The sequence below is a fragment of the Physella acuta genome, unplaced genomic scaffold (assembly GCF_028476545.2).
Source record: "Physella acuta isolate Inbredline_101_S28 unplaced genomic scaffold, ASM2847654v3 ptg000453l, whole genome shotgun sequence".
In the NCBI taxonomy this organism is placed as follows: domain Eukaryota; kingdom Metazoa; phylum Mollusca; class Gastropoda; family Physidae; genus Physella; species Physella acuta.
The window spans coordinates 567,306-590,000 of record NW_026731972.1 but is presented as its reverse complement, the minus strand read 5'-3'; the positions used below and the strand labels follow the sequence as shown (position 1 = coordinate 590,000).

The window sequence follows — 22,695 nt, the reverse complement described above, 5'->3', positions numbered from 1 at the left end:
AGCTTCAAACTTCCCCATGCTATTCATGAGCGGAGGCAAAATTCACTTTGCTGGTAGTTGGTTGAAAATTTATGAACTAGTTGAAATTGGAAGAGGAAATGACTTTCGCAAAGAAAGTTCTCGAAGGGAAAGTAGTGGAGTGGCCGCTGGGATGGTGGAGATGTGTCAAATTGTGATTGTAGGGGAGATGTGTCAAATTGTGATTGTAGGGGGGATGTGTCAAATTGTGATTGTAGGGGAGATGTGTCAAATTGTGATTGTAGGGGAGATGTGTCAAATTGTGATTGTAGGGGGGATGTGTCAAATTGTGATTGTAGGAGAGATGTTTTGTAGGGGAGATGTGTCAAATTGTGATTGTAGGGGAGATGTGTCAAATTGTGATTGTAGGGGAGATGTGTCTAATTGTGATTGTAGGGGAGATGTGTCAAATTGTGATTGTAGGGGAGATGTGTCAAATTGTGATTGTAGGAGATGTTTTGTAGGGGAGATGTGTCAAATTGTGATTGTAGGGGAGATGTGTCAAATTGTGATTGTAGGGGAGATGTGTTAAATTGTGATTGTAGGGGAGATGTGTCAAATTGTGATTGTACCGGAGATGTGTCAAATTATGATAGTAGGGGATATATATATATATATATATATATATATATATATATATATATATATATATATATATATATATACATATATATATATATATATATATATATATATATATGTATATATATATATATGTATATATATATATATATATATATATATATATATATATATATATATATATATATATATATATATATATATATATGTATATATATATATATATATATATATATATATATATATATATATATATATATATATATATATATATATATATATATATATATAGTGACAGGTCAAATGATCTCAGAACTCAGAAATAATATTCTAGACATAATATCTATTATTAATAATATATATATATATATATATATATATATATATATATATATATATATATATATATATATATATATATATATATATAGTGACAGGTCAAATGATCTCAGAAATAATATTCTAGACATAATATCTCAAGGATAAATGAACTAATGATCTCAAGGATAAAATCTCTCAGACAAAGAGCTTATCAAAACCCCTAAAAGTTTATTGAACGATCGTCTAATTTCTATCGATGTCTTGATGTATAATTATGCACATATTTTATCTGTCTTTAGCTAAACACGCAACATACCGAAAACTACCGCAGTCTGCATATTACCATAGATACAATGCAAAAATAATACAATAACTCTTGTCTAAAGGGAAGCAACTAGGACCTTGTTTAAACTGTAAGCTGGAGTTACCCCCCTGTCATGTAGTCTTGTTGTTTGAGCAGCATTAATAGCATCAGACCATTATCTTAATTATCTCAGGTTTCCTGTTAATCACTCTTGTACCTACAATGTTTTTGGTGTTGTGGTTGATTCAATTACCGAAAACTGACTAAATAAAAAGAATCACGACGTTCATTAATTAACACGATAATCATGGGAGGGGAGGCGGATTTACTATGGAGCCAAGCAGCGAAGTATCTAAAACATCGAGAACCAGTTCTCGTTTATTCTCGCGCTGAGTCTCGTTGCTACGATAACTAGCTGCTTTTATCACATACCGCCACAAACGTAAGATCACTGTGTGTTGATTGGATCTCACGGTTCACCGGTCATGCGCAGTGAGTGGCCTAAAAGAACCAAGAACCAACAGATGCTGGTAACATTTTTACTGTGAAATAACTCGGTCACATCAAGTCCATGCGTCCTTCTGTTAACTAAATATAATACACGAAACCTATTCCCTCATCTTCTTATAATTGAATAAACACAGTTTCATTAATTAATTTAACCGATTAGTAGATCTAGAAGTATGATTTGTGCTCTACTTTATTATATATTTACTATAAACCTTATTAAAACCGCTGATTAATTAAATATTTTAGGTCTACTATAAACCTTATTTACAACCGCTAATTAATTAAATATTTTACTATAAATCTCATTAAAATCGCTAATTAAATAGATATTTAATTTTAAACCTTATTATAACCTCTATTTAGGTTATGAGGGGTGATCTGTTACTTGAATTCTTTTTATTTTATTTTTTTTATTTTTTTTGGGGGGGGGGGGGGGTGGGGGGAGGGGGGGAGGGGTTAGAAGTGGCGGACACTTGTTTAAGTATATAATTTTCATAATATATAATTTTCTATATTGTTTATTTTTCTATTTTCGTTAGTGAAGAGGTGGTGGGGTGGGACTGGTAGGGGGTGGGATTATGGCTGCAAAACGATGACTGAAAGAAATACTGAGCAGTTTAAAAGGGAAGTTGTCCAACATTTCTCTTAAATAGCTAACTTTTTTTTTTTATTTTTTGTTGGCAACAGCAATGTTCTTTCTACATTTACTTTGTTCTTTTGTCCTAAAGAAGACAATAAAACATGGAGTAAAATCTTTATTAAATCTGTTTAAAATAAGCTTTTTAATGCATTCAAACAGGGTTGAAGTATTCTTTGAGTGACTAACGCCTGTACTATTGTAAAAAAGAACAGATTATATATATATATATATATATATATATATATATATATATATATATATATATATATAGTGTGTATGTCAGGTGCCTAAACAACGGTGGACACAGCTCACTGAGTTATTTCTAGTACCTAATCCTGTTACTTCCCCTTTTGTTATTGAATGAAGTAATCTTCACATTAATTTGGAATGACTGATTTAATATCCTATTCAATTGAAATTAGATATTCTTGATTTTTCATCGGAAATAAACTTACGTAGAAAGCTTTAAGGTTCAAGACTGAGTTTAAGATTTTGAATACAAACCCACAGACAGTCATATGCATACATGCGGGTATATGACATGTGACCAAAGAAAGCTTCACATTATATATATATATATATATATATATATATATATATATATATATATATATATATATATATATATATATATATATATATATACATATATACTATCTGGTAGTGGTAACCGAAACGTAAACAACAACCACCCCGCCCCCTACCCTAAGCTGTACAACGGAAACAGACCCTCTCCATCCAATGTAGCAAAACATTTTTACGATCAATCCCAAGCTGTCAGTATACAGCCACATTAAAGCCCTGCCGGCGAGATTCGTTTGATGGTGCTAGACGCTAATCACAGCACCTATCTGCGCCCTGTCTCCCAGCGCCAGTTTACCAAGAGGATGCTGGGAGAAGCGCTTCCAGACTCTCCTGTCTGCGGAGAATGCTTTAATCAGCACTCATCTACCAGGGCACTGCACGTGTTTTGAAATTTTATAAAACTTATCGTAATCGTTTGTCTGCCTGGGTTAGGCTGGTGAGAGAAAAAATAATGTAAATGTGGGGTGGGGGTGGGGGGTGGGGTAGATGAATGACGGAGGGGTGGGGGTGAATCTAACAGGTACGAGCACCGGTGAATTTCTGCATGGCTTATCGCCCTTGGTGTGATAAGTGAATACTCAGGTGGGGCGGGAGTCAAGCGGTACTTTGTTGGCTCTTGACCTCTAACAAATATCTCATAATTATAAATTAATAATCGTAAACAGAAGATCGTCTCTATTGAAGTCAGAGAAGTTCAAGATTTTGTTTAAAGTTGACTCGAATATTGCTCGGATTTTTTTCCTAACGTTTTTCTATTTATTTTTGTCTCTTTTGTTTTATACTGCTTAAACAGTTTTTATTTTATTTTGAAACTTAAAAATATTATTCCGTCAAAAAATATTTTCGCACATTTTTTTTTCTCACCGTTCAAACAGCCATTAATCTCGCGTTTAATAGGAAATTATTTTATGTGAGTTTTGACGTAAAAAAGATATATAACTGCGAAGGTTATCAAAAGGTTTATAGGGAATTGCACGTTGAAGGCTTTTGATGTGCTAAAATCGGTTGATGGAACTGGTTACTTACTCGCGGATTTCTGTCAGCTGTTTAGATTGGGTCTTTAAATCTGTGCCAGATCGTGTCTTAAATCAAGGCTTCGGGTGTTATACGTTAAGACATATTCTGGTTATAGTTTCAGCCTTAGGTGTTAGAAAAATAGGGAGTAGATTTGTGTTTTAGGGGAGTTGGTAAAAATTGGGTTTAAAAACGACACGTCATATGTTGAGTATTTAAAGTAGAGGTGTTTAAGCGATAAGTACGTAACCCATGCCAACACACACAGCACTAAGGTGTTGACGCCAAAGAATCCCATAACCCATACCAACTCTCAAGATTTTAGTAACGGAGTTCACGCCCATGAATCCCATAACCCATACCAACTCTCAAGATTTTAGCAACGGAGTTCTCGCCCATGAATCCCATAACCCATACCAACTCTCAAGATTTTAGTAACGGAGTTCTCGCTCATGAATCCCATAACCCATACCAACTCTCAAGATTTTAGTAACTGAGTTCTCGCCCATGAATCCCATAACCCATACCAACTCTCAAGATTTTAGTAACTGAGTTCTCGCTCATGAATCCCATAACCCATACCAACTCTCAACATTTTAGTAACTGAGTTCTCGCTCATGAATCCCATAACCCATACCAACTCTCAAGATTTTAGTAACTGAGTTCTCGCTCATGAATCCCATAACCCATACCAACTCTCAACATTTTAGTAACTGAGTTCTCGCTCATGAATCCCATAACCCAAATCTCACCACTTTAGCAACACATCGTCATGCCCCCCCCCCCCCCCCCCCGGGTACCCGAGTATCCCCTACTCTGGCCCGTATTTCCGGTGTCTGTGCCTCCAGTACCGTGAGTCCCGGGCTATCTTTACCCAGATCTCTGACTCGGACAAGACAAGCATCGATCACGTGACCCCCCAACTAACACAACAACCCGGGAATTAAAACACTGACTTAAAAAAACTTCGGGTCAATAGCAGGAGTCAGGCGTCCAATTTTCTTAATGTCATACTTGCTCAAAGATTAAATTAATTCAATGACATGAAAGCGAAAAGGGGGGCTTTTATTTTAATTTTTTTTTAAGCCGAAATGGGAGGCTAAAAATAAAACATTTTGTCTTTTAAAAAATAGTGTACACATTACATGTGTACGTGTTTTATTTTTGGCTTTAGTGTACATCTATTAGAGTTCAGTTTAAGGATGTGACGGTGCCTGCATCAAACTGTATTGAGCTTTTCGTTCACATACCATATAGACTCAGCATGGGAACCTATGGTTAGCATAAGGCTTTACTAGATAAATCTAAAGGTGCTCTCCTTAACCAGAAGTTAAAATACCAACTATAGCCCAGGGTTGTTACCTTGGTAACCAGCGACTGCCATTTGAAAACAGCAACATTGGCCACATGAGATTAATTTTTAGAATCTTTTTTGTTTAATAAATTTTGGGTTAATTAATTTTCTGAATGCATTCTATTGCCAAAAAAAAATGTAAGGTATATTGTCATTATCCAATGAACAGGTTGTTAAGTTTAGAATAATGTTTTTTTTTTTTTAACTTTTTTGTTTGTTTTATTACTACCTAATAAAGAAGTTTAAGTTTTGTAATACCCTAATCAAATTCAGACGCAACCCTTTCAAGCTTTTTAAAAATTATAATTGCCTCCCCTCGAGTACAAAGTAGTCGAATAAATTTTATTGGCTTATTTTCAGAATTTTTTTCTTTCCCCCCAGCCATGCCGGGGGTCAAAGGTTGACCGTCGACTTGTTTATCTCAAGTGCTAGAGCTGGGAGCAGCCACAGTAGTGTAGATCTCGTCAGTGATATTTTTATCCCAAGTAACTTGAGTAATTTCATTTCAAGAGCATCTAGATCTATATTAGGGGGTTCGTATCGCAATGAACTTTTATCTTGGAAATAAGAGTTGGGTAGAACTCTAATATCGTCGAACTTCAGCTTTTAAAAATGTGTGCATGAGCACATGTTTGTATGCACATGTGGAAGGTCGAACTGACTTACAGGGTTTTCCTCAGTATAAAATAATTATTTGAAGAGATGCATGAATGGCATCGTTACGTTTTTTAACGTAAAAACATTTCTATACATGGAGTTTCGAAGCCTACTAAAGAATATCTAGAAAAAAAACACATGATATTTAAACTTTGCATGATATGACGAAAATGGCTACGGAAATGTTTACGTTTTTTATGAAGTTTGCCTATATTGTTATTGTCTTGTTTTATAATTTGTAAACGATGACCTCTTGATTGTGTAGTTTGTATGGTGATCTGTACCTTAATGCTTGCTTGCTCTTAAGATAATTATGCAAGCAATATTTTTTAGCACGTTTGAATGTCTTTTACTTTGATAGATTGGTTTGTTGGTCTAAACAGTGTCAAATATTGTTGTCATTATTGTTGAGTTACATACACATTGTGTTTTTGTCTATTTAGCCTTCATGGTGGCATTAAAAAATTATATATTTTAAGAATCAGTAATACAAAACTTGCAAAATTAGAAAACGAAAATATTTTTGTTTGTTTAAGGCTACATTTCTATTTATTTTCATCAATCCCAAATTATAAACTGCAGTTTCACTCTCGTAAGATAAGCATTAATTGGCTGTACAGAAACTCCGTGATCGATTTCTGAAAACCCAACTTTCCCATACTAATTCGAGCTCTACTCTTTTGGGATAAAATGTTTTAACAAAATTATACTTTTATAAAACTACATGGCCTAGTTATGCCATGTTTTGTAAATTATCAGTCATAAAATGTAAACAAATAAATTGTTTTTTTCTTAATGGGACTTTCGAATTATTTCAAGACTATTCGCGGTTGGGTCCATTGACTTGGGGAGTTGTCCTTAGGTTAGATGGCTGATGTTTTCAACGGCTGGTTATAACGTCTCACTAGTTGTACATGTTACCTTACTAGGCCTCATGAGGTCTAATCCTAATGAAAATATATGTTTAACTTCCCCGCTAAACTGTACTCATATCCGCCGTGAATGTTGTTGCTACATCCCGCCACAGAAGGTCCGGGAACATCGGGAACATTAGCTTATTGTTCCCCGGACCTGAAGAGACACAAAGCTAAATGTAAACAAAAACAAATCATCACGTGATGCCCGCCATTGAAGTCGTGTTTGTCTGGCACCGTGACAGGGTAAACACGTCGGTGCCAGACCTGTGCCAGCAGTCTCTCGCAGGTATCGCCGGGCGTGTTTGGCGGAGATTTTTACAGAGGTTTTCACGAGTTTTTGGCTAAACTTTGCGCTAGTTCAACAAAACTTTGGCTAAACTTTGCGCTTGTTCAACAAAACTTTTGAGTACGTATTCACTGGACCCCCCACCGCCCTAGCCTAGTGTTACGTCATTTGTAAAATCTGCCACACTCAAAAGTTATTCGATGCAATTTGTAAGATGTAAGTGTCATGTAAGTGATTTTTTTATAAGTACAAGATGTTACAAGTAAGATCCCCTACCTGCTATTGTTTTATTAGATAACAACAAAGTGGATTACCTAAGACACCCCCCAACTCCCCACATACGTTTTTGTATATATTTTTTTAATTTTGAGCATACATGTCGGCGTCCTTTACCAGTGAACATTTCTTCTGAAATAACATGACATGCCTACTGTCTGTCGCTGTGCAAATCGTACGGTCTTTAAGTTTTACTTGACCTAAACTCTAACCTTTACTTGACCTAAACTCTAACCTTTACCTGACCTAAACTCTAACCTTTACCTGACCTAAACTCTAACCTTTACCTGACCTAAACTCTAACCTTTACCTGACCTAAACTCTAACCTTTACCTGACCTAAACTCTAACCTTTACCTGACCTAAACTCTAACCTCTACCTGACCTAAACTCTAACCTTTACTTGACCTAAACTCTAACCTTTACTTGACCTAAACTTTAATCTTTACCTGACCTAAACTCTAACCTCTACCTGACCTAAACTCTAACCTCTACCTGACCTAAACTCTAACCTTTACCTGACCTAAACTCTAACCTTTACTTGACCTAAACTCTAACACCGAATAAACTCAATTTCCTGCAAGACAACACAAACCAAAAGTCACATTCTTGTAAATTAAGCTTTAAAAAAAATACAACCATTGCTGGAACAGCAGGCCACCTCTCCTGTTGACTCAACATTTTGGCTTTGTTTTTAAAAATAATCTTTGATTACTAGTGCAAAAAATACACAACTTGATGCTTTTAACAAATGGAACTCACAAGCTAATACATAATATCTTCATATTTTCAACGCAGTTTTTTTTCTTTTGATGAATGCATTTGGCTATGGGTTTGTTTGTTATTGCCTGAATGAAGAATTTAGCAAGTAGTGTATGTTTCTCCCATAATCTCTCAAGTTTCGTTTTTTAAAACCGCCAAAGAACACGCAGCCACGTGTTTTAGCGCTGTAGACAGGTATCAACATCGGCCGGGGCGTGCAGTACCCTGGGCTGAGATCACTCACCGTATGTTTTTCGTGTTGACATGGCGAGATGCCGTACGGCATATGATCAGTCTGACACGGCGAGATGCCGCACAGCATATGATAAGTCTGACACGGCGATATGCCGTACGGCATTTAATTATGATCGGTCAGATACGGCTAGATGCCGTACGGCATATGATCTGTCTGACATGACGAGACGCCGTACAGCATATGATCGGTCAGACACCGCTAGAGGTCGTACGGCATTTGATCGAACTGACACTAGAGATGTGGTTCTGGTTGGAATGTTCGATTTGGATGGTTAGAGAGGATGGGGAGTGTCGCGGGTATATAGACAGAAGGTGGTTGGTAAGTTTACATAGAAAGTGGGAGGTGTCTCAGGTATATAGAAAGTGGGAGGTGTCTCAGGTGGTAGGTGTATCAGGTACATAGACGGTGGGAGGTGTCTAAGGCACATAGAAAGTGGGAGGTGTATTAGGTACATAAAAGGTGGGAGGTGTATCAGGTACATAGACGGTGGGAGGTGTCTAAGGCACATAGAAAGTGGGAGGTGTCTCAGGTATAAAGAAGGTGGGAGGTGTATCAGGTACATAGACGGTGGGAGGTGTCTAAGGCAAAGTGGGAGGTATATCAGGTGGGAGGTATATCAGGTACATAAAAGGTGGGAGGTGTATCAGGTACATAAAAGGTGGGAGGTGTATCAGGTACATAAAAGGTGGGAGGTGTATCAGGTACATAAAACTTGGGAGGTGTCGCAGGTGCATAAAAGGTGGGAGGTGTATCAGGTACATAAAACGTGGAAGGTGTATGAGGTATAAAGGTGGGTGGTGTATCAGGTACATAGAAGTTGGGACGTGTTCACGCACATAAGAAGCCTGAAACTGGTCGAAAGTAAATATCTCCGATGCTTCATTCAGAAATCAACAACTACTTGATAAATGACATCAACACTTTCAAATGTACACCGGTATAAAGAAAACCATCAACACGCAGACGTTTCGATGATACAGCAGTAATAATATGGACCAATTGTTCACGACATCTTCCACTAGACTAGAGCAACACTTAGACGTTAACTAACTGTATCGTCAACCATTCAAATGATAGACTTTTATTTTTTTTGATATCGTGTGACAAACCCAAGCTTATCCTGAAGTTTTCTTAACTATCATTCCTTAGCACTAAATTTGTATGTTTCATCCTTTTATACCAATTATTTAAAAACTTTTAAATCATTAAAAACTAAGTTTTAGGGCCTAGAAAAATATTGTTTTTTTAGCTGCTTGATGACACGTCTTGCCCATGTTTTACACATGTCTACGTGTTGTTGCTGTCGATTTGAATCTTGTTTTGATCTATAAATAACAACAGTGTCGTCTGGCTTATTTGCTTTATAGTTGTTTGGCCGTCGTTTCCATGGCAACAGCGTAACGAAACCACGGCGTCCTTAAGTGCAGTGATATGTTGGGCATTCGTCATTGTCGGATGGTTCACATTTGGCTGCGGGATTGTGACGTATGACGGCTATTATCTGGCCAATGTACCGGGTCACGTGACTAACGGGGGTCGAGACACGCCAACACGACACACATACAGACACACCATTGAGCCCAAACCTAAACCAGTAGATTCCATGTTGTTTGTGTGGGTGGGGGGAGGTCGTTGTTACCTGGGGAGGTACGGGCTTTTTCTGACAGAGGGGGAGGAAGTGCTCGTCGAAACATTTTATTTGAGTAGAAAACACACACACACACACACACACACACATATATATATATATATATATATATATATATATATATATATATATATATATATATATATATTTATATATATATATATATATATATTTATATATATATATATATATATATATATATATATATATATATATATATATATATATATATATATATATATATATATATATATATATATATGCCTTCAAAACTTTTACAAGTTTTACCGTAGCGTGCATGAAACTGTCTGAGATGAGACCGCTTGCAACTCCCCACAACAACCATTTAGTTGTGCTGCTTTCAAAAGTCAGAGCGGCAAGAAAAAAAAAACGTTGAGAAATCACTTTATGATCCTGTTTATAGCCACCAATCATTTCAAGTCCCCCTTCAGATCTAGCCGAGTTGCCGACGAACCAAGGAACACAGAACGGAATTTCCCGATGGACCGATGCGCAGGGAGCGGTGCGGTATAGGTGGTTCGTTTTGACGACCCCTTGAGGGTTTTCCCGATCTATTTAACAGAGGAAAGCTAGAATCCCCTTGCTCGTCGCTGTTGAACAAATTAACATAAGTACATTTGATTTAAAAATCAATAATTTCAATCAATCGTTTGATTTGCTACAAATTATTTTTATTACGTTTGTCCATCGCGCGTCTATTGATTTTTACAGTGATGTCAAAGTATCAAAAATATAATTTTTTTACAGTGATGTTAAACTATCAAATTTTTTTTACAAGCTTTTATTTAACTCACTTCCTCTGTCGTCCGCCAGTCTGTCTTGACGGAAACGCAGGAGTCAAAATTCGGACAGTTCTACTTGACCGACACGATTCACAGTTGGCACGTGGGTCAAGACATGAAGACAATGCAATCTGAAACTAAATTTGACTTAATTGGATGCCTAATTGATTTTTTATGAATTAATTAAAATTTGGACCGAATTAGTAGGCATGTCTAGCCAACCACACCACACGCGTCATCAATAGCTGCGCCATCACGACCACGTAATGGCTGCGTTCAAAAACCATTGCGCGCCTACTGAACGTGATATTCAGTAGGCGCGCAATGGTTTTTAGTCATGTAACTCTATTGTAGATAAAACATGTAAAGTACTGAAAAAAATTCATAAAAAACGTTTTAATAACAAGCTTTTATGTAATGATGCACTAAAAAGTAGAAAATAAATTATAGACTACTATTTAAATAACTATAAAGAAAAGCGTGGGTGTCTTCCTTAACATTAGTAAAGGTATCCAATAGATACTATAGTGACCCACGCTTTTCTTTATAGTTATTTAAATAGTAGTCTATAATTTATTTTCTACTTTTTAGTGCATCATTACATAAAAGCTTGTTATTAAAACGTTTTTTATGAATTTTTTTTTAATACATGACGTCAAACTATCAAAAATATAATTTTGTTTAAATGATGTCAGAATATCAAAAATACAATTTTCTTTAGTGAAGTTAAATTATCAAAAATATAAGTTTGTTTACATAACTATAAAAAATATAACTTTCGCTTAAGTTTTATTTTTACATGTGTTTTCGTGTGAAGAACTTCACTTTTTTTTCTGAAGTCGAATGGGATGAGCTTGTATTAAAATTCGTGACAGTATTGCTTACGGAGAATCAACCACGACAAGGACCATTAGTAATAATTAAGTACATTGGCGTGATCTAACTTTTAACTATAGCAATGAATGGTCCAAAGGATATACTAATGGACGACAACGAGAATAGTCTCAAACAAATAGAAGGCACATTAATGATTTTTTTAAACGGTGTGCGGTGTTAGTAAAAACAATGTGGTTATAAAAACCTTATTGTAAGTTTTAAGTCGGTCTTGACTAAAGATTGGATATCTATAATGTTTTAGTAATTTAGGTATGACTGAATTTTTTTTTTTAGAAAACCCAAAACTATTTTTTAATCACTGAAAATGTAAATAAACATGGCATAACTAGGTCGTGTGGTTAAAAAAAAAAACTATAATTTTAATTAAAACCTTTATCGACAAAGTTTTGAGTACAAATTACTACGAAATGGAGTTTCCAAAAGATCTATTACGGAATTTCTGTACAGCTAATCAATGCTTATCTTACGAAATTAAAACTTCGGTTTATGATTGATCACTGAGGAAAATAAATATAAATTTAGCGCACATATTTTAAAGTTCTATGCATTTGCAACTTTTTAAACATTTATTCTTAAAATATTACATTTTTTCATAAAGGCAAAATTTGCATCCATGTCAACAATAATCAGAGAAATTTGGTGCCGAGGTTTCGATATAGGCCTATACTATTCTTACACCGTAATGTATAGGCCTACTTTATTCTTGTTCCGGGGATCGCCTTTTCTTAATCCTATGTAGCCTGACACGGTGTGTGAAATCAAACACAAATCTAATTCAAGAAGTACTACAGTTCTTTATTCACACGTAATCTCAAACACAAGTCTAATTTAAAAAAAACCATAGTTCTTTATACACACGTAATCTCAAACACAAGCGGGCAAATCGCAGTTTGGTATCGAAAATATTAAGAAATGTTTTCATTTTTCTGCCAAGGATGACAATCTGCTCCACGAACTATACAGCACTATTCATTACCTCCCTTTAGCTTAAAAAACTATATATTAAAAAAAGACTTTGTTCGAATATGCTTGACAGGTAATTAAAGTTGTATAATACATAGTTGATTAGGTAATCAAACGGGAGTCAATAGAAGCAGGATGCTGATTTAAAGCTACATCTGCGCAAAAGAAGGATGAACAGCCATCGCAAAACATTGGGGGGGGGGGGGGGGGGGAGAGGAGGGGGGGGGGGGAATAGAGTTATTGCACACAAACATTACAAATATAGAGATAACTTTTGCTGGTAAAAACAAAAAGATTTAACAATATTTAAAACTGCAATTAACATTTTCAAATAAGAAATAAGAGTAACCAATGAATTGACCTAAACAAGGGCGTTAAAATATGAGTATCTGGCTTAGGTTATCGTTCTTGGGAAGACATGGCTCCAGCAGATAATGCTTCAAAGACCAACAAAAAAATTTAAAAAAAAAAAATTCATTTTGTGAAAGTAGCTGAAACATTAAAAAAATTTCATTAATTTTTGTTAATCCATTTTATAATTATCTGCATGACATGACAAGCAAACCACTCAGAAAAATCAATCAAGCGTATCTAATTGCAGCTAGAGGCATTTGCGTTGCGTCGCTGCCTTTTTTTTAAATAGCCTGTATTTATGGTTATATAAATATGCTTATATATATATATATATATATATATATATATATATATATATATATATATATATATATATATATATATATATATATATATATATATTGTGCGTATGATGGCAAAAACCATTTGAGTAACTCAGATCACTCCATGACACAGATTTTTTGAGCGTTTGAGTGATCTCCCGTGGGACTATTTCGTGGACAAACAAATATCGAGTTCTGTCAAGACGAGTTATCGGTCTTTAGTTGTAGACATGCGAGAAATGACCTAATGTGACGAATATTCATCCAAATCATGTAGTGGAAGGGAGTGAACTCAGGGAGGGGGGGGGGGGTATTCAGTCAATATAAAGGGACACAACTTTTATTAAAGTAATCGAATAGCCTCTGAGAATCGATGTTTAATAACCTTTGAAATGAAATCTCATTTGTGTAAATGAAGGAATGGCTCTTCCAAGATAATAAGATAATTACTATGATCTTATATCAATGCCCTTTGTTTCTAGTAATCTAGTTTTTATTGTTAAATTTACAGTAAAACAAAGGCTCTGCCTCATTTAGAATCAGGAGTATGTTATTTTTATCGACGTTGAATGGCAAATATCTTCATGTGTTCATTCTATTTCTATTATGGTTGGCTGAATAATTATTTTTATGCCAGAAAAAGAAAATTGATATTTGTTTTTATTTATGATTAAAGAAGGGCATATTTTTAGTAAATTATTTAAACATCTTTAAAGAATTTTTTTTTTAAATTCTAACTCGAAAAAGTTAAAACTACTAACCTTGCTATTAAAAAGGTGAATTTATAATTCGTCGAAAAAACCTCTTGTGTGAAAAAGAAAGGATGAAAGTGGCACTATGACGTATGATCCCCTTCAGACGTGCTTGCAATAAAACAGTTAACAATTTCTGTCTTGTAAAACCTTGGTAACTTAATTTAGAGTGCAGGATATTCTAGAATGTTCATTGTGCTGTGGTTTAACTTCTAAAAATAGAAGTTATTATGCCCTTCGATTTGAAAAAAAAACAGCGGAAATGCAAACTATACAATTAGATGTGTGTGGCTTTGAGTTGGTTAACTGGATTTAAATTATGTTTTATTTTAGGTAAGGGGTTGCATTACTTACATTTAATAAAATGAAATAGAATTTTACAGTAAAGTTATGTTTTAGCGAAGCTCTTGCAACGTGAACACTCCAGTTTAATGAACAACATCCTTGTTTAAGATGCTATACCCCTCCACACCCCATCCTCAGTATTTTTTTAAGCTGATACAAAACGCAGAATAACTCTACTGGTATTTGTGCTTTGTGCAATACAACAAGGGAGGTAAACCTAAACAAAAAATCCTGCTTAATCAATTATTTTATACTTTTCCAGAACTCCTTTAAAAAAAACTATAAATCTAGATAGAATTATAAAACATTTATTTGTTATCACCCTATTTACATCTTTATTGCTAAAAAGTTATAAATTTATTTTTTAAAGGAAAATAAAACAATATTAAACAGCTTTGCGATTTGTGAGTTCAAAACATATTTAGGTAGAATCTAGTCATCTATGTTATTGCGAAATCTACAGCAATAATTCTTTAGTGTTCCTGACAACTTTCCATGGTCCGAAAGCAATAACAAAAACAATGAATACACTACGGAAACAACACGCCGTGTTTCGATGCAGACTGTTCAGACTACACTACTGACCAAAGTGTTAATAAGATTCCTAGGTCCTGATTGAAAGATCTACATTCTATATCAAATTATCACAATGTCAGAACCTTCACCTTTTACCACTGATCTTCAGCCTTATCCATTTTGTGGCTCTGTGCTGCCTCTGCCTAGTATTGGACAAAGTATTATTTCATGTGCACGGTGTCCAGTTACAAGGAACTTAAAAGGTAGGTCAAAGGTTAAACTGTGGACAAAATTTATTTCATGTGCACGGTGTCCAGCTATAAGGAACTTACAAGAATAACAAGATGTCACAGAAACTTGTCACAGAAACTTGTCACAGAAACTTGTGTCATTCATTTCAACACTCCCAAAAGGAAACAAAAGAAAAATAAGGAAGTAGAAGATCTCATAAAAGAAGAGTTGATTCCTGATTCCTGAATTCCAGGGCCCAACTGTGGAGCGCCAGTGCTGCAGGTGCAACCATGACGTCATGATCTACACAACCAGACAGACGCGAATGGCAGACGAGAGTCAGACAGTTTTTTACACACGTGACAAGTGGAAATCTCAAGACATTGAATATTCCTAGTTTGTATTCCTTGCCTGAGTGAATACAGTCCAATGAATATTTTGATGCGCTAACTTGTTTATACACGTCAATAAAAAAATAAAATTACTAAAAAAACGGTAGTCTTGACCAAACGTCGGTTCATAATTAGACCCTACTCCATAACTCACGCCTTACAATATGACAAAGCGATGCAAGTAAATGCATTTGCTCTTTAGAAATAGACTATGCAACAATTACCAAAATCAACAATGGGGTTGCGCCCACTCCTGGTCCCTCTGGGGCGAGAGCCTGGGAGAGGAGTCACCCCGGACCACTGTTCGGGCGGCTTGATGAAAGCTTGGGCCCCACCCCTTACAGCAACAGCCAAGTCCACAACCACCTGCATCGATCAATCGGAAGAAACAGCACCAGACCTCTTCGACACTCAGTCAGCCTCAAAAACAGTTATGCAAGGTACTATAAAATCCAAAGGTCAACAAAACCTTCCTGGTCGCATTTTACGCCGTCTAATCAGACGTAACCTGATTCTGCTGCTGAACTACGGACGAGCAGATACTTGGCTATTTCTCGTCCGATTACTTCAATGTAGCAGATCTGGACAACACCCCAAAACAACATGGACCCTACACACTGGAGTTCTCATATACCAGAAAGACAAAGGCAGCGGCACCCTCAGATAAGTCCCACCAACACTTAGTAACGACAAAATCCTCAACGCACTCAGAACAATAAGCAAAACAGAACCCACAATCACTGCGATCTCACACACTAACAACACTAAATTCACCATCTACAATGACAATCTTAGACTACATTAAAATCACTTGCAAAGACACAAAAATAAACATGCAATACACTGCAATACCGGACAGACGACAAGCATGTCAAACATTAAGGAAACAATAACAAATGTTAACAAAAAGATAGTCCCACCACCAGGGAAATACAGCAGGCAAGTTTCTCTGCCAAAACAAAACAATTTTTTTGTCCAAAACCCCACGTAAACGAACCAGTCAACCAAGTGTACAATAACACAAAGTGCTGATACTGCGCTTAACAGTAGGGCCTACACAGTAACCATGGAAACTGAATTCCATGAAGACATCGTCCAAAAAAACCTTAAACAATGTAGCTACTGCCTTGACAATGTAATTCATACCGATATAGAAATGCACCATGCACAAGAACATCCAAACGTAATTGCCAACCAATGAGCATACTGCGATTGAACACACCCCCAAGTCAAAGAAATCAAGCTGCACCTAAAGCACTAAGTGCTAGTCAAGTCTCCCACTGAAGATTACGTGCTGGTCAAGTCTCCCACTACAGATCACGTCACGTGCTGGTCAAGTCTCCTACTACAGATCACGTCACGTGCTGGTCAAGTCTCCCACTACAGATCACGTGATGGTCAAGTTTCCCACTACAGATCACGTGCTGGTCAAGTTTCCCACTACACATCACGTGCTGGTCAAGTCTCCCACTACAGATCACGTCACGTGCTGGTCAAGTCTCCCACTACAGATCACGTGCTGGTCAAGTCTCCCACTACAGATCACGTCACGTGCTGGTCAAGTCTCCCACTACAGATCACGTGCTGGTCAAGTCTCCCACTACAGATCACGTCACGTGCTGGTCAAGTCTCCCACTACAGATCACGTGCTAGTCAAGTCTCACACTACAGATCACGTTACGTGACGGTCAAGTCTCCCACTACAAATCATGTGATGGGCAAGTCTCCCACTACAGATCACGTGCTAGTCAAGTCTCCCACTACAGATCACGTGATCGTCAAGTCTCCCACTACAGATCACGTGTGAGTCTCAAGAGTGAGCTCCATCCCGGTCATCTCTGGCCTGTCTGGAACTTAGCCCGACCCCCAGGAAATTGATTCTGGAACTTGAAAGACAATGAACCTTTGAAAGAAAAAAAAACGCTGAGTACTTGGTTTGGATTAGTTTCAACAAGTTGATTTCATTTTGTTTTCTTTTAGCTGCATGCAATCAGTGAAGGTCGATGATAAAGTCGTTTTTATCAGCTCGCCTAGAACTATGCCTAAAGCACTGATCTATATTTACATTTACTTTTTCTCCCTAAGCTGATTTTATTCTAGTTTTAGTTAAGGCTGAAATTTTTAAAGAAAAAAAAGACAGATTCCTAAAATAAAATCCAATAAAGAAAGTTGTATTTTTTTGGGTTAGTTAACACACACAAAAAATAAAGCTTTATACAACGGTAGCAGTTTTTTGTTACTGATCTTTAATCCATCTTTGTTATTAGGAAGTACACATCTTTGATCCACCTTTGTTACTCTCACATACACCTTTGATACACCACATCGATCAGTCAAAACATGTGCCAGGATCATATACCTTCTCCTACAATCTGCTTAGTGATGACCTATTGTATATTTGGAAACCACACCTAAATGAGCTTTCATTTGCCAACAAGTTAAAAAAAATATATAACTCTGTTATGGCTATACAGTTATAATATGAAAAAAAAATGGTTTTAGCAATAATATTTATTAAATCAACATTAAAGCTCTCCAATCTACTGCTATTTACGAGAGAATCCCTTGAGTAAAACATGATGTGAAATTCTAACTCACTCCTGTCCTTCCTATACCTTTCAGTAATGGAAATCTTCGATGCCACATCGCTCTTCAAATAATTTTGGCATATTTTCCATCAATACACGTTGATCAGATTTATTATTTAATAAAACCACGTTAACGCAAAACTAGGCTTTTTAAAAATATCTTAAAATGTTAAATAGTCCTGCATTTTAAATTTCAATTCGATTTGTTTAATTGGTTTCTAAAAATCAAGATTTTTTTTATAATCGAGATCTGAAACAAAACTAACAGGATCCAACTGCACTAAGACATCACAACAAAAACAACAGGACCCAACAGCACCAAGACATCACAACAAAAACAACAGGACCCAACAGCACCAAGACATCACAAACCAACAAGACCCAAAATCACCAAGACATCACAAACCAACAGGACCCAACAGCACGACGACATCCCAAACCAACAGGACCCAACAGCACCAAGACATCACAAACCAACAGGACCCAACATCATCAAGACATCACAAACCAAGAGGACCCAACAGCACCAAGACATCACAAACCAACAGGACACAACAGCACCAAGACATCACAAACCAACAGGACCCAACAGCACCAAAACATCACAAACCAACAGGACACAACAGCACCAAGACATCACAAACCAACAGGACCCAACAGCACCAAGACATCACAAACCAACAGGACACAACAGCACCAAGACATCACAAAACAACAGGACCCAACAGCACCAAGACAAAACAACAGGACCCAACAGCACCAAGACATCACAAACCAACAGGACCCAACAGCACCAAGACATCACAAACCATAAGGACCCAACAGCACCAAGACATCACAAACCAACAGGACCCAACAGCACCAAGACATCACAAACCAACAGGACCCAACAGCACCAAGACATCACAAACCAACAGGACCCAAGAGCAACAAGACATCACAAACCAACAGGACCCAACAGCACCAAGACATCACAAACCAACAAGACATCACAACAAAACCAACAGGACCCAACAGCACCAAGACATCACAAACCAACAAGACATCACAACAAAACCAACAGGACCCAACAGCACCAAGACATCACAACAAAACCAACAGGACCCAACAGCATTAAGACATCACAACAAAAACAACAGGACCCAACAGCACCAAGACATCACAACAAAACCAACAGGACCCAACAGCATTAAGACATCAAAACAAAAACAACAGGACCCAACAGCACCAAGACATCACAAACCAACAGGACCCAACAGCACCAAGACATCAAAACAAAACAACAGGACCCAACAGCAACAAGACATCACAAACCAACAGGACACAACAGCACCAAGACATCACAACAAAAACAACAGGACCCAACAGCACCAAGACATCACAACAAAAACAACAGGACCCAACAGCACCAAGACATCACAAACCAACAGGACCCAACAGCAACAAGACATCACAAACCAACAGGACCCAACAGCACCAAGACATAACAAACCAACAGGACCCAACAGCATTAAGACATCACAAACCAACAGGACCCAACAGCACCAAGACATCACAACAAAACCAACAGGACCCAACAGCATTAAGACATCACAAACCAACAGGACCCAACAGCACCAAGACATCACAAACCAACAGGACCCAACAGCACCAAGACATCACCACAAAAACAACAGGACCCAACAGCAGCAAGACATCACAAAAACAACAGGACCCAACAGCAGCAAGACATCACAAAACAACAGGACCCAACATCTCCAAGACGTAACAATGAAACAAAACCAAGTCACACACAATTTTGCCAGATGTCTGGATGCCCCAATATTGGCCGAACCCATCGATTGATTTACGCGTGATTTATGTAGAACATCTTCCAGTCGATATCCCTCAAGATGTTTTAAGTTTTTAAAAAAGCCAAGAAAATTTTACAGTTTTTATCTATCCCAGGGAGAAAAACAACTGCCAAACCCCATGTACTGGGTCACTAGAGATTAAGATTAGTCCTGGGATTATGGTGTCATGCGCGATCTACGATGACCGGTGCATGTCGATCAAGTTTGAATCTTCATTCAACCTTTTTTTTGGCCAGACTGTGTAAAAAAATCTGGCAACACAAGCCGACGTGTTTTACATGTTTAAATTTGGCACGCGTGGTTAATGATCCGTGTTAATTATTGTCCGGATAGCTAAAAATTAAATGTATTTCCATTTTTAAACAGTTAAAAACGGGATGTCTACATCACTCCTCAGTCTGTCAAATCAGTCACCTCCCTTTTCGTGTTTTATTTTTATTTTTTAATGGACTAGCTGCTACCCAGTGCATGTTATAAAATAAAGGTTTGCTAAAGATTTGTTGGTGTGAAGTTAAAATAAATGTTTGCTAAAAATTCGTTGGTGTGAAGTTAAAATAAAGGTTTGCTAAAGATTAGATGATGTGAAGATAAAATAAAGGTTTGCTAAAGATTTGATGATTTGAAGTTAAAATAAAGGTTTGCTAAAGATTATATGATGTGAAGATAAAATAAAGGTTTGCTAAAGATTAGATGATGTGAAGATAAAATAAAGGTTTGCTAAAGATTTGATGATTTGAAGTTAAAATAAAGGTTTGCTAAAAGTTTGTTGATGTGAAAATAAAGTAAAGGTTTACCTTGCTAAAGATTTGTTGATGGGAAGTTTAAGGGTAGAAAGTTACGTCCGTGCACAGTTGTGTCCACAAGCCGCATGTAAAACTATACCGGAAATGAGGCTTACAAAAAGGAAGTTGTTTACCGGAATTCATAACGTTAAGAAACAGATTTTTATACTGATAAGATAAGAGTTCAGCTATAGAATTACCAGCAAAGTCTGGAATATAATCTAAAGAATATATACATAGGCTTGTACATAAAGAAAATTGTAATGTATTAAAATTTAAAAATTAAACGATAAAAAGGATAACTTCTTGAAATGTATTAAAATTTCTTTTTTGTAGCTATAACATTAAACTACAAATTAATGGTTTCTAGATTGTTTCAGACGATTCATCACTGGTATGTTTTAGGTATAACTAAAAATTGCTTTAACTGTAATTAACACACCCAGCTGATACAATATATGTTGACTGTTGCTTACTTAGAGTGAAATAAATCAAATTTAATCTAAATCTCACATACAACAGGCTCAGTCCAATGTTTTGGTTGTATTTATCCTTAAAATCTGGCAACATCTAGCTTGCCAAAATGGAAATATTTAGACCAAACGAAATGAGTTGACTAACGTGAAGTGTTGCCGTACGTTACGTGTCAAAATTCTACATCCTCGCCATTATTTCCTGACCGACATTCGTCTTTCTATTGACCTAGCACCGGCCACCATAAGATACAGACGACCGGAAATTAGAGCTATCACGTGACCCATCTTTACCCAGTTCATCTTTTGGATCAGGCACGGACAACACTGTTTAACTTTTTCTCATGGAAATTAATTGTGTTCATTAAAGTATATATATATATATATATATATATATATATATATATATATATATATATATATATATATATATATATGCACTTACACATATATATGCCTCATACGTGTGGCTGTCGATACATTGTAACTTGTATATCGCGACCATTTATCTCCCCTTCCGTACACGTTTTTGTTGTTTACAAGTTGGAGATTATCAATTTGTTAGGATTGACCTTTACACATCGACCGCATAAATAAACCAAAAGATCTCAATTGTTCTGGCAAAGATTGGGTTTTAAGAACACAAGACTGGCATCTGGGCAGCAGTTCGTTGTCTGTTGTCTACCCCACACAGAAGAAAACAAAGTTAGTTGAAAACATGCTATGGGTTCAAACAAAGAGCGGCAACTCTTGTTAACTGCCCTTTCGTTTAGCGTTCTTTTAATTGAGCGTACTGGGAATAGAATTTGATGAAAATTGCCTTTTGTGAAAACATTGTATTGTGCTGTATTTTATTGTATGCTACACCCACACTACGCGCATGCACACTCACTCACACACACAACACACTCACGCACGCACACTCTCTCGCATGAGCGTACACATCTCTGATGTTTGAAAAATGATGTATGTTGAGTGATGTCTATTAGGGAAGTGAATGAGGTCCACAATTAGTTCCACGAGTTGGCTCGATCATCAAGTTAATTAATCATTACTTTACGAACATTTTTAAAAATTGTCATTAAATATTAGGACCTATTAAATTAAAAGTCTAAGGTTTGAAGAATCGTTCCTTTTTTTTTTTTTTTTTTTTTTTTTTTGCTCCGTGTATGTAACCAGAAAAATCGAAAGTCTAATATTTTCCTTATTTCAAGAATATTTTTTTAATGTAACGACCCCATAATTTACTCCATTAACAAAAATTGGAAAATGTAAACTAGATGTACTGAATTCA

General features: G+C 36.3%; 2 protein-coding genes and 1 pseudogene across 2 annotated transcripts in view; all 3 read left to right on the top strand.

Moving 5' to 3' along the window:
* The window catches only part of LOC131943341 (neuronal acetylcholine receptor subunit alpha-10), a 132,939-nt gene that overhangs the window by 25,464 nt on the left and 84,780 nt on the right, over positions 1–22,695 (top strand). The gene's annotated exons all lie outside the window — the stretch shown is intronic.
* On the top strand, positions 15,216–15,710 carry LOC131943339 (DNA-directed RNA polymerase I subunit RPA12-like; annotated as a pseudogene).
* LOC131943319 (mucin-2-like) lies at positions 16,772–20,138 on the top strand. Its single transcript, XM_059303358.1, has 3 exons — positions 16,772–16,820; positions 16,992–17,508; positions 18,542–20,138. The coding sequence occupies exons 1-3, from the start codon at positions 16,772–16,774 to the stop codon at positions 20,136–20,138; spliced, it is 2,163 nt and encodes a 720-aa protein (XP_059159341.1).

Bases quoted from the DNA above. Each gene is read 5' to 3' on its own strand.
- LOC131943319 (XM_059303358.1), top strand. From the start codon at position 16,772: ATGGAAACTGAATTCCATGAAGACATCGTCCAAAAAAACCTTAAACAA. The intron at 16,821-16,991 runs GTAGCTACTGCC...CTCCCACTGAAG, and splicing joins CCAAAAAAACCTTAAACAAT to ATTACGTGCTGGTCAAGTCT. The intron at 17,509-18,541 runs GTGAGTCTCAAG...TTTATAATCGAG, and splicing joins TCTCCCACTACAGATCACGT to ATCTGAAACAAAACTAACAG.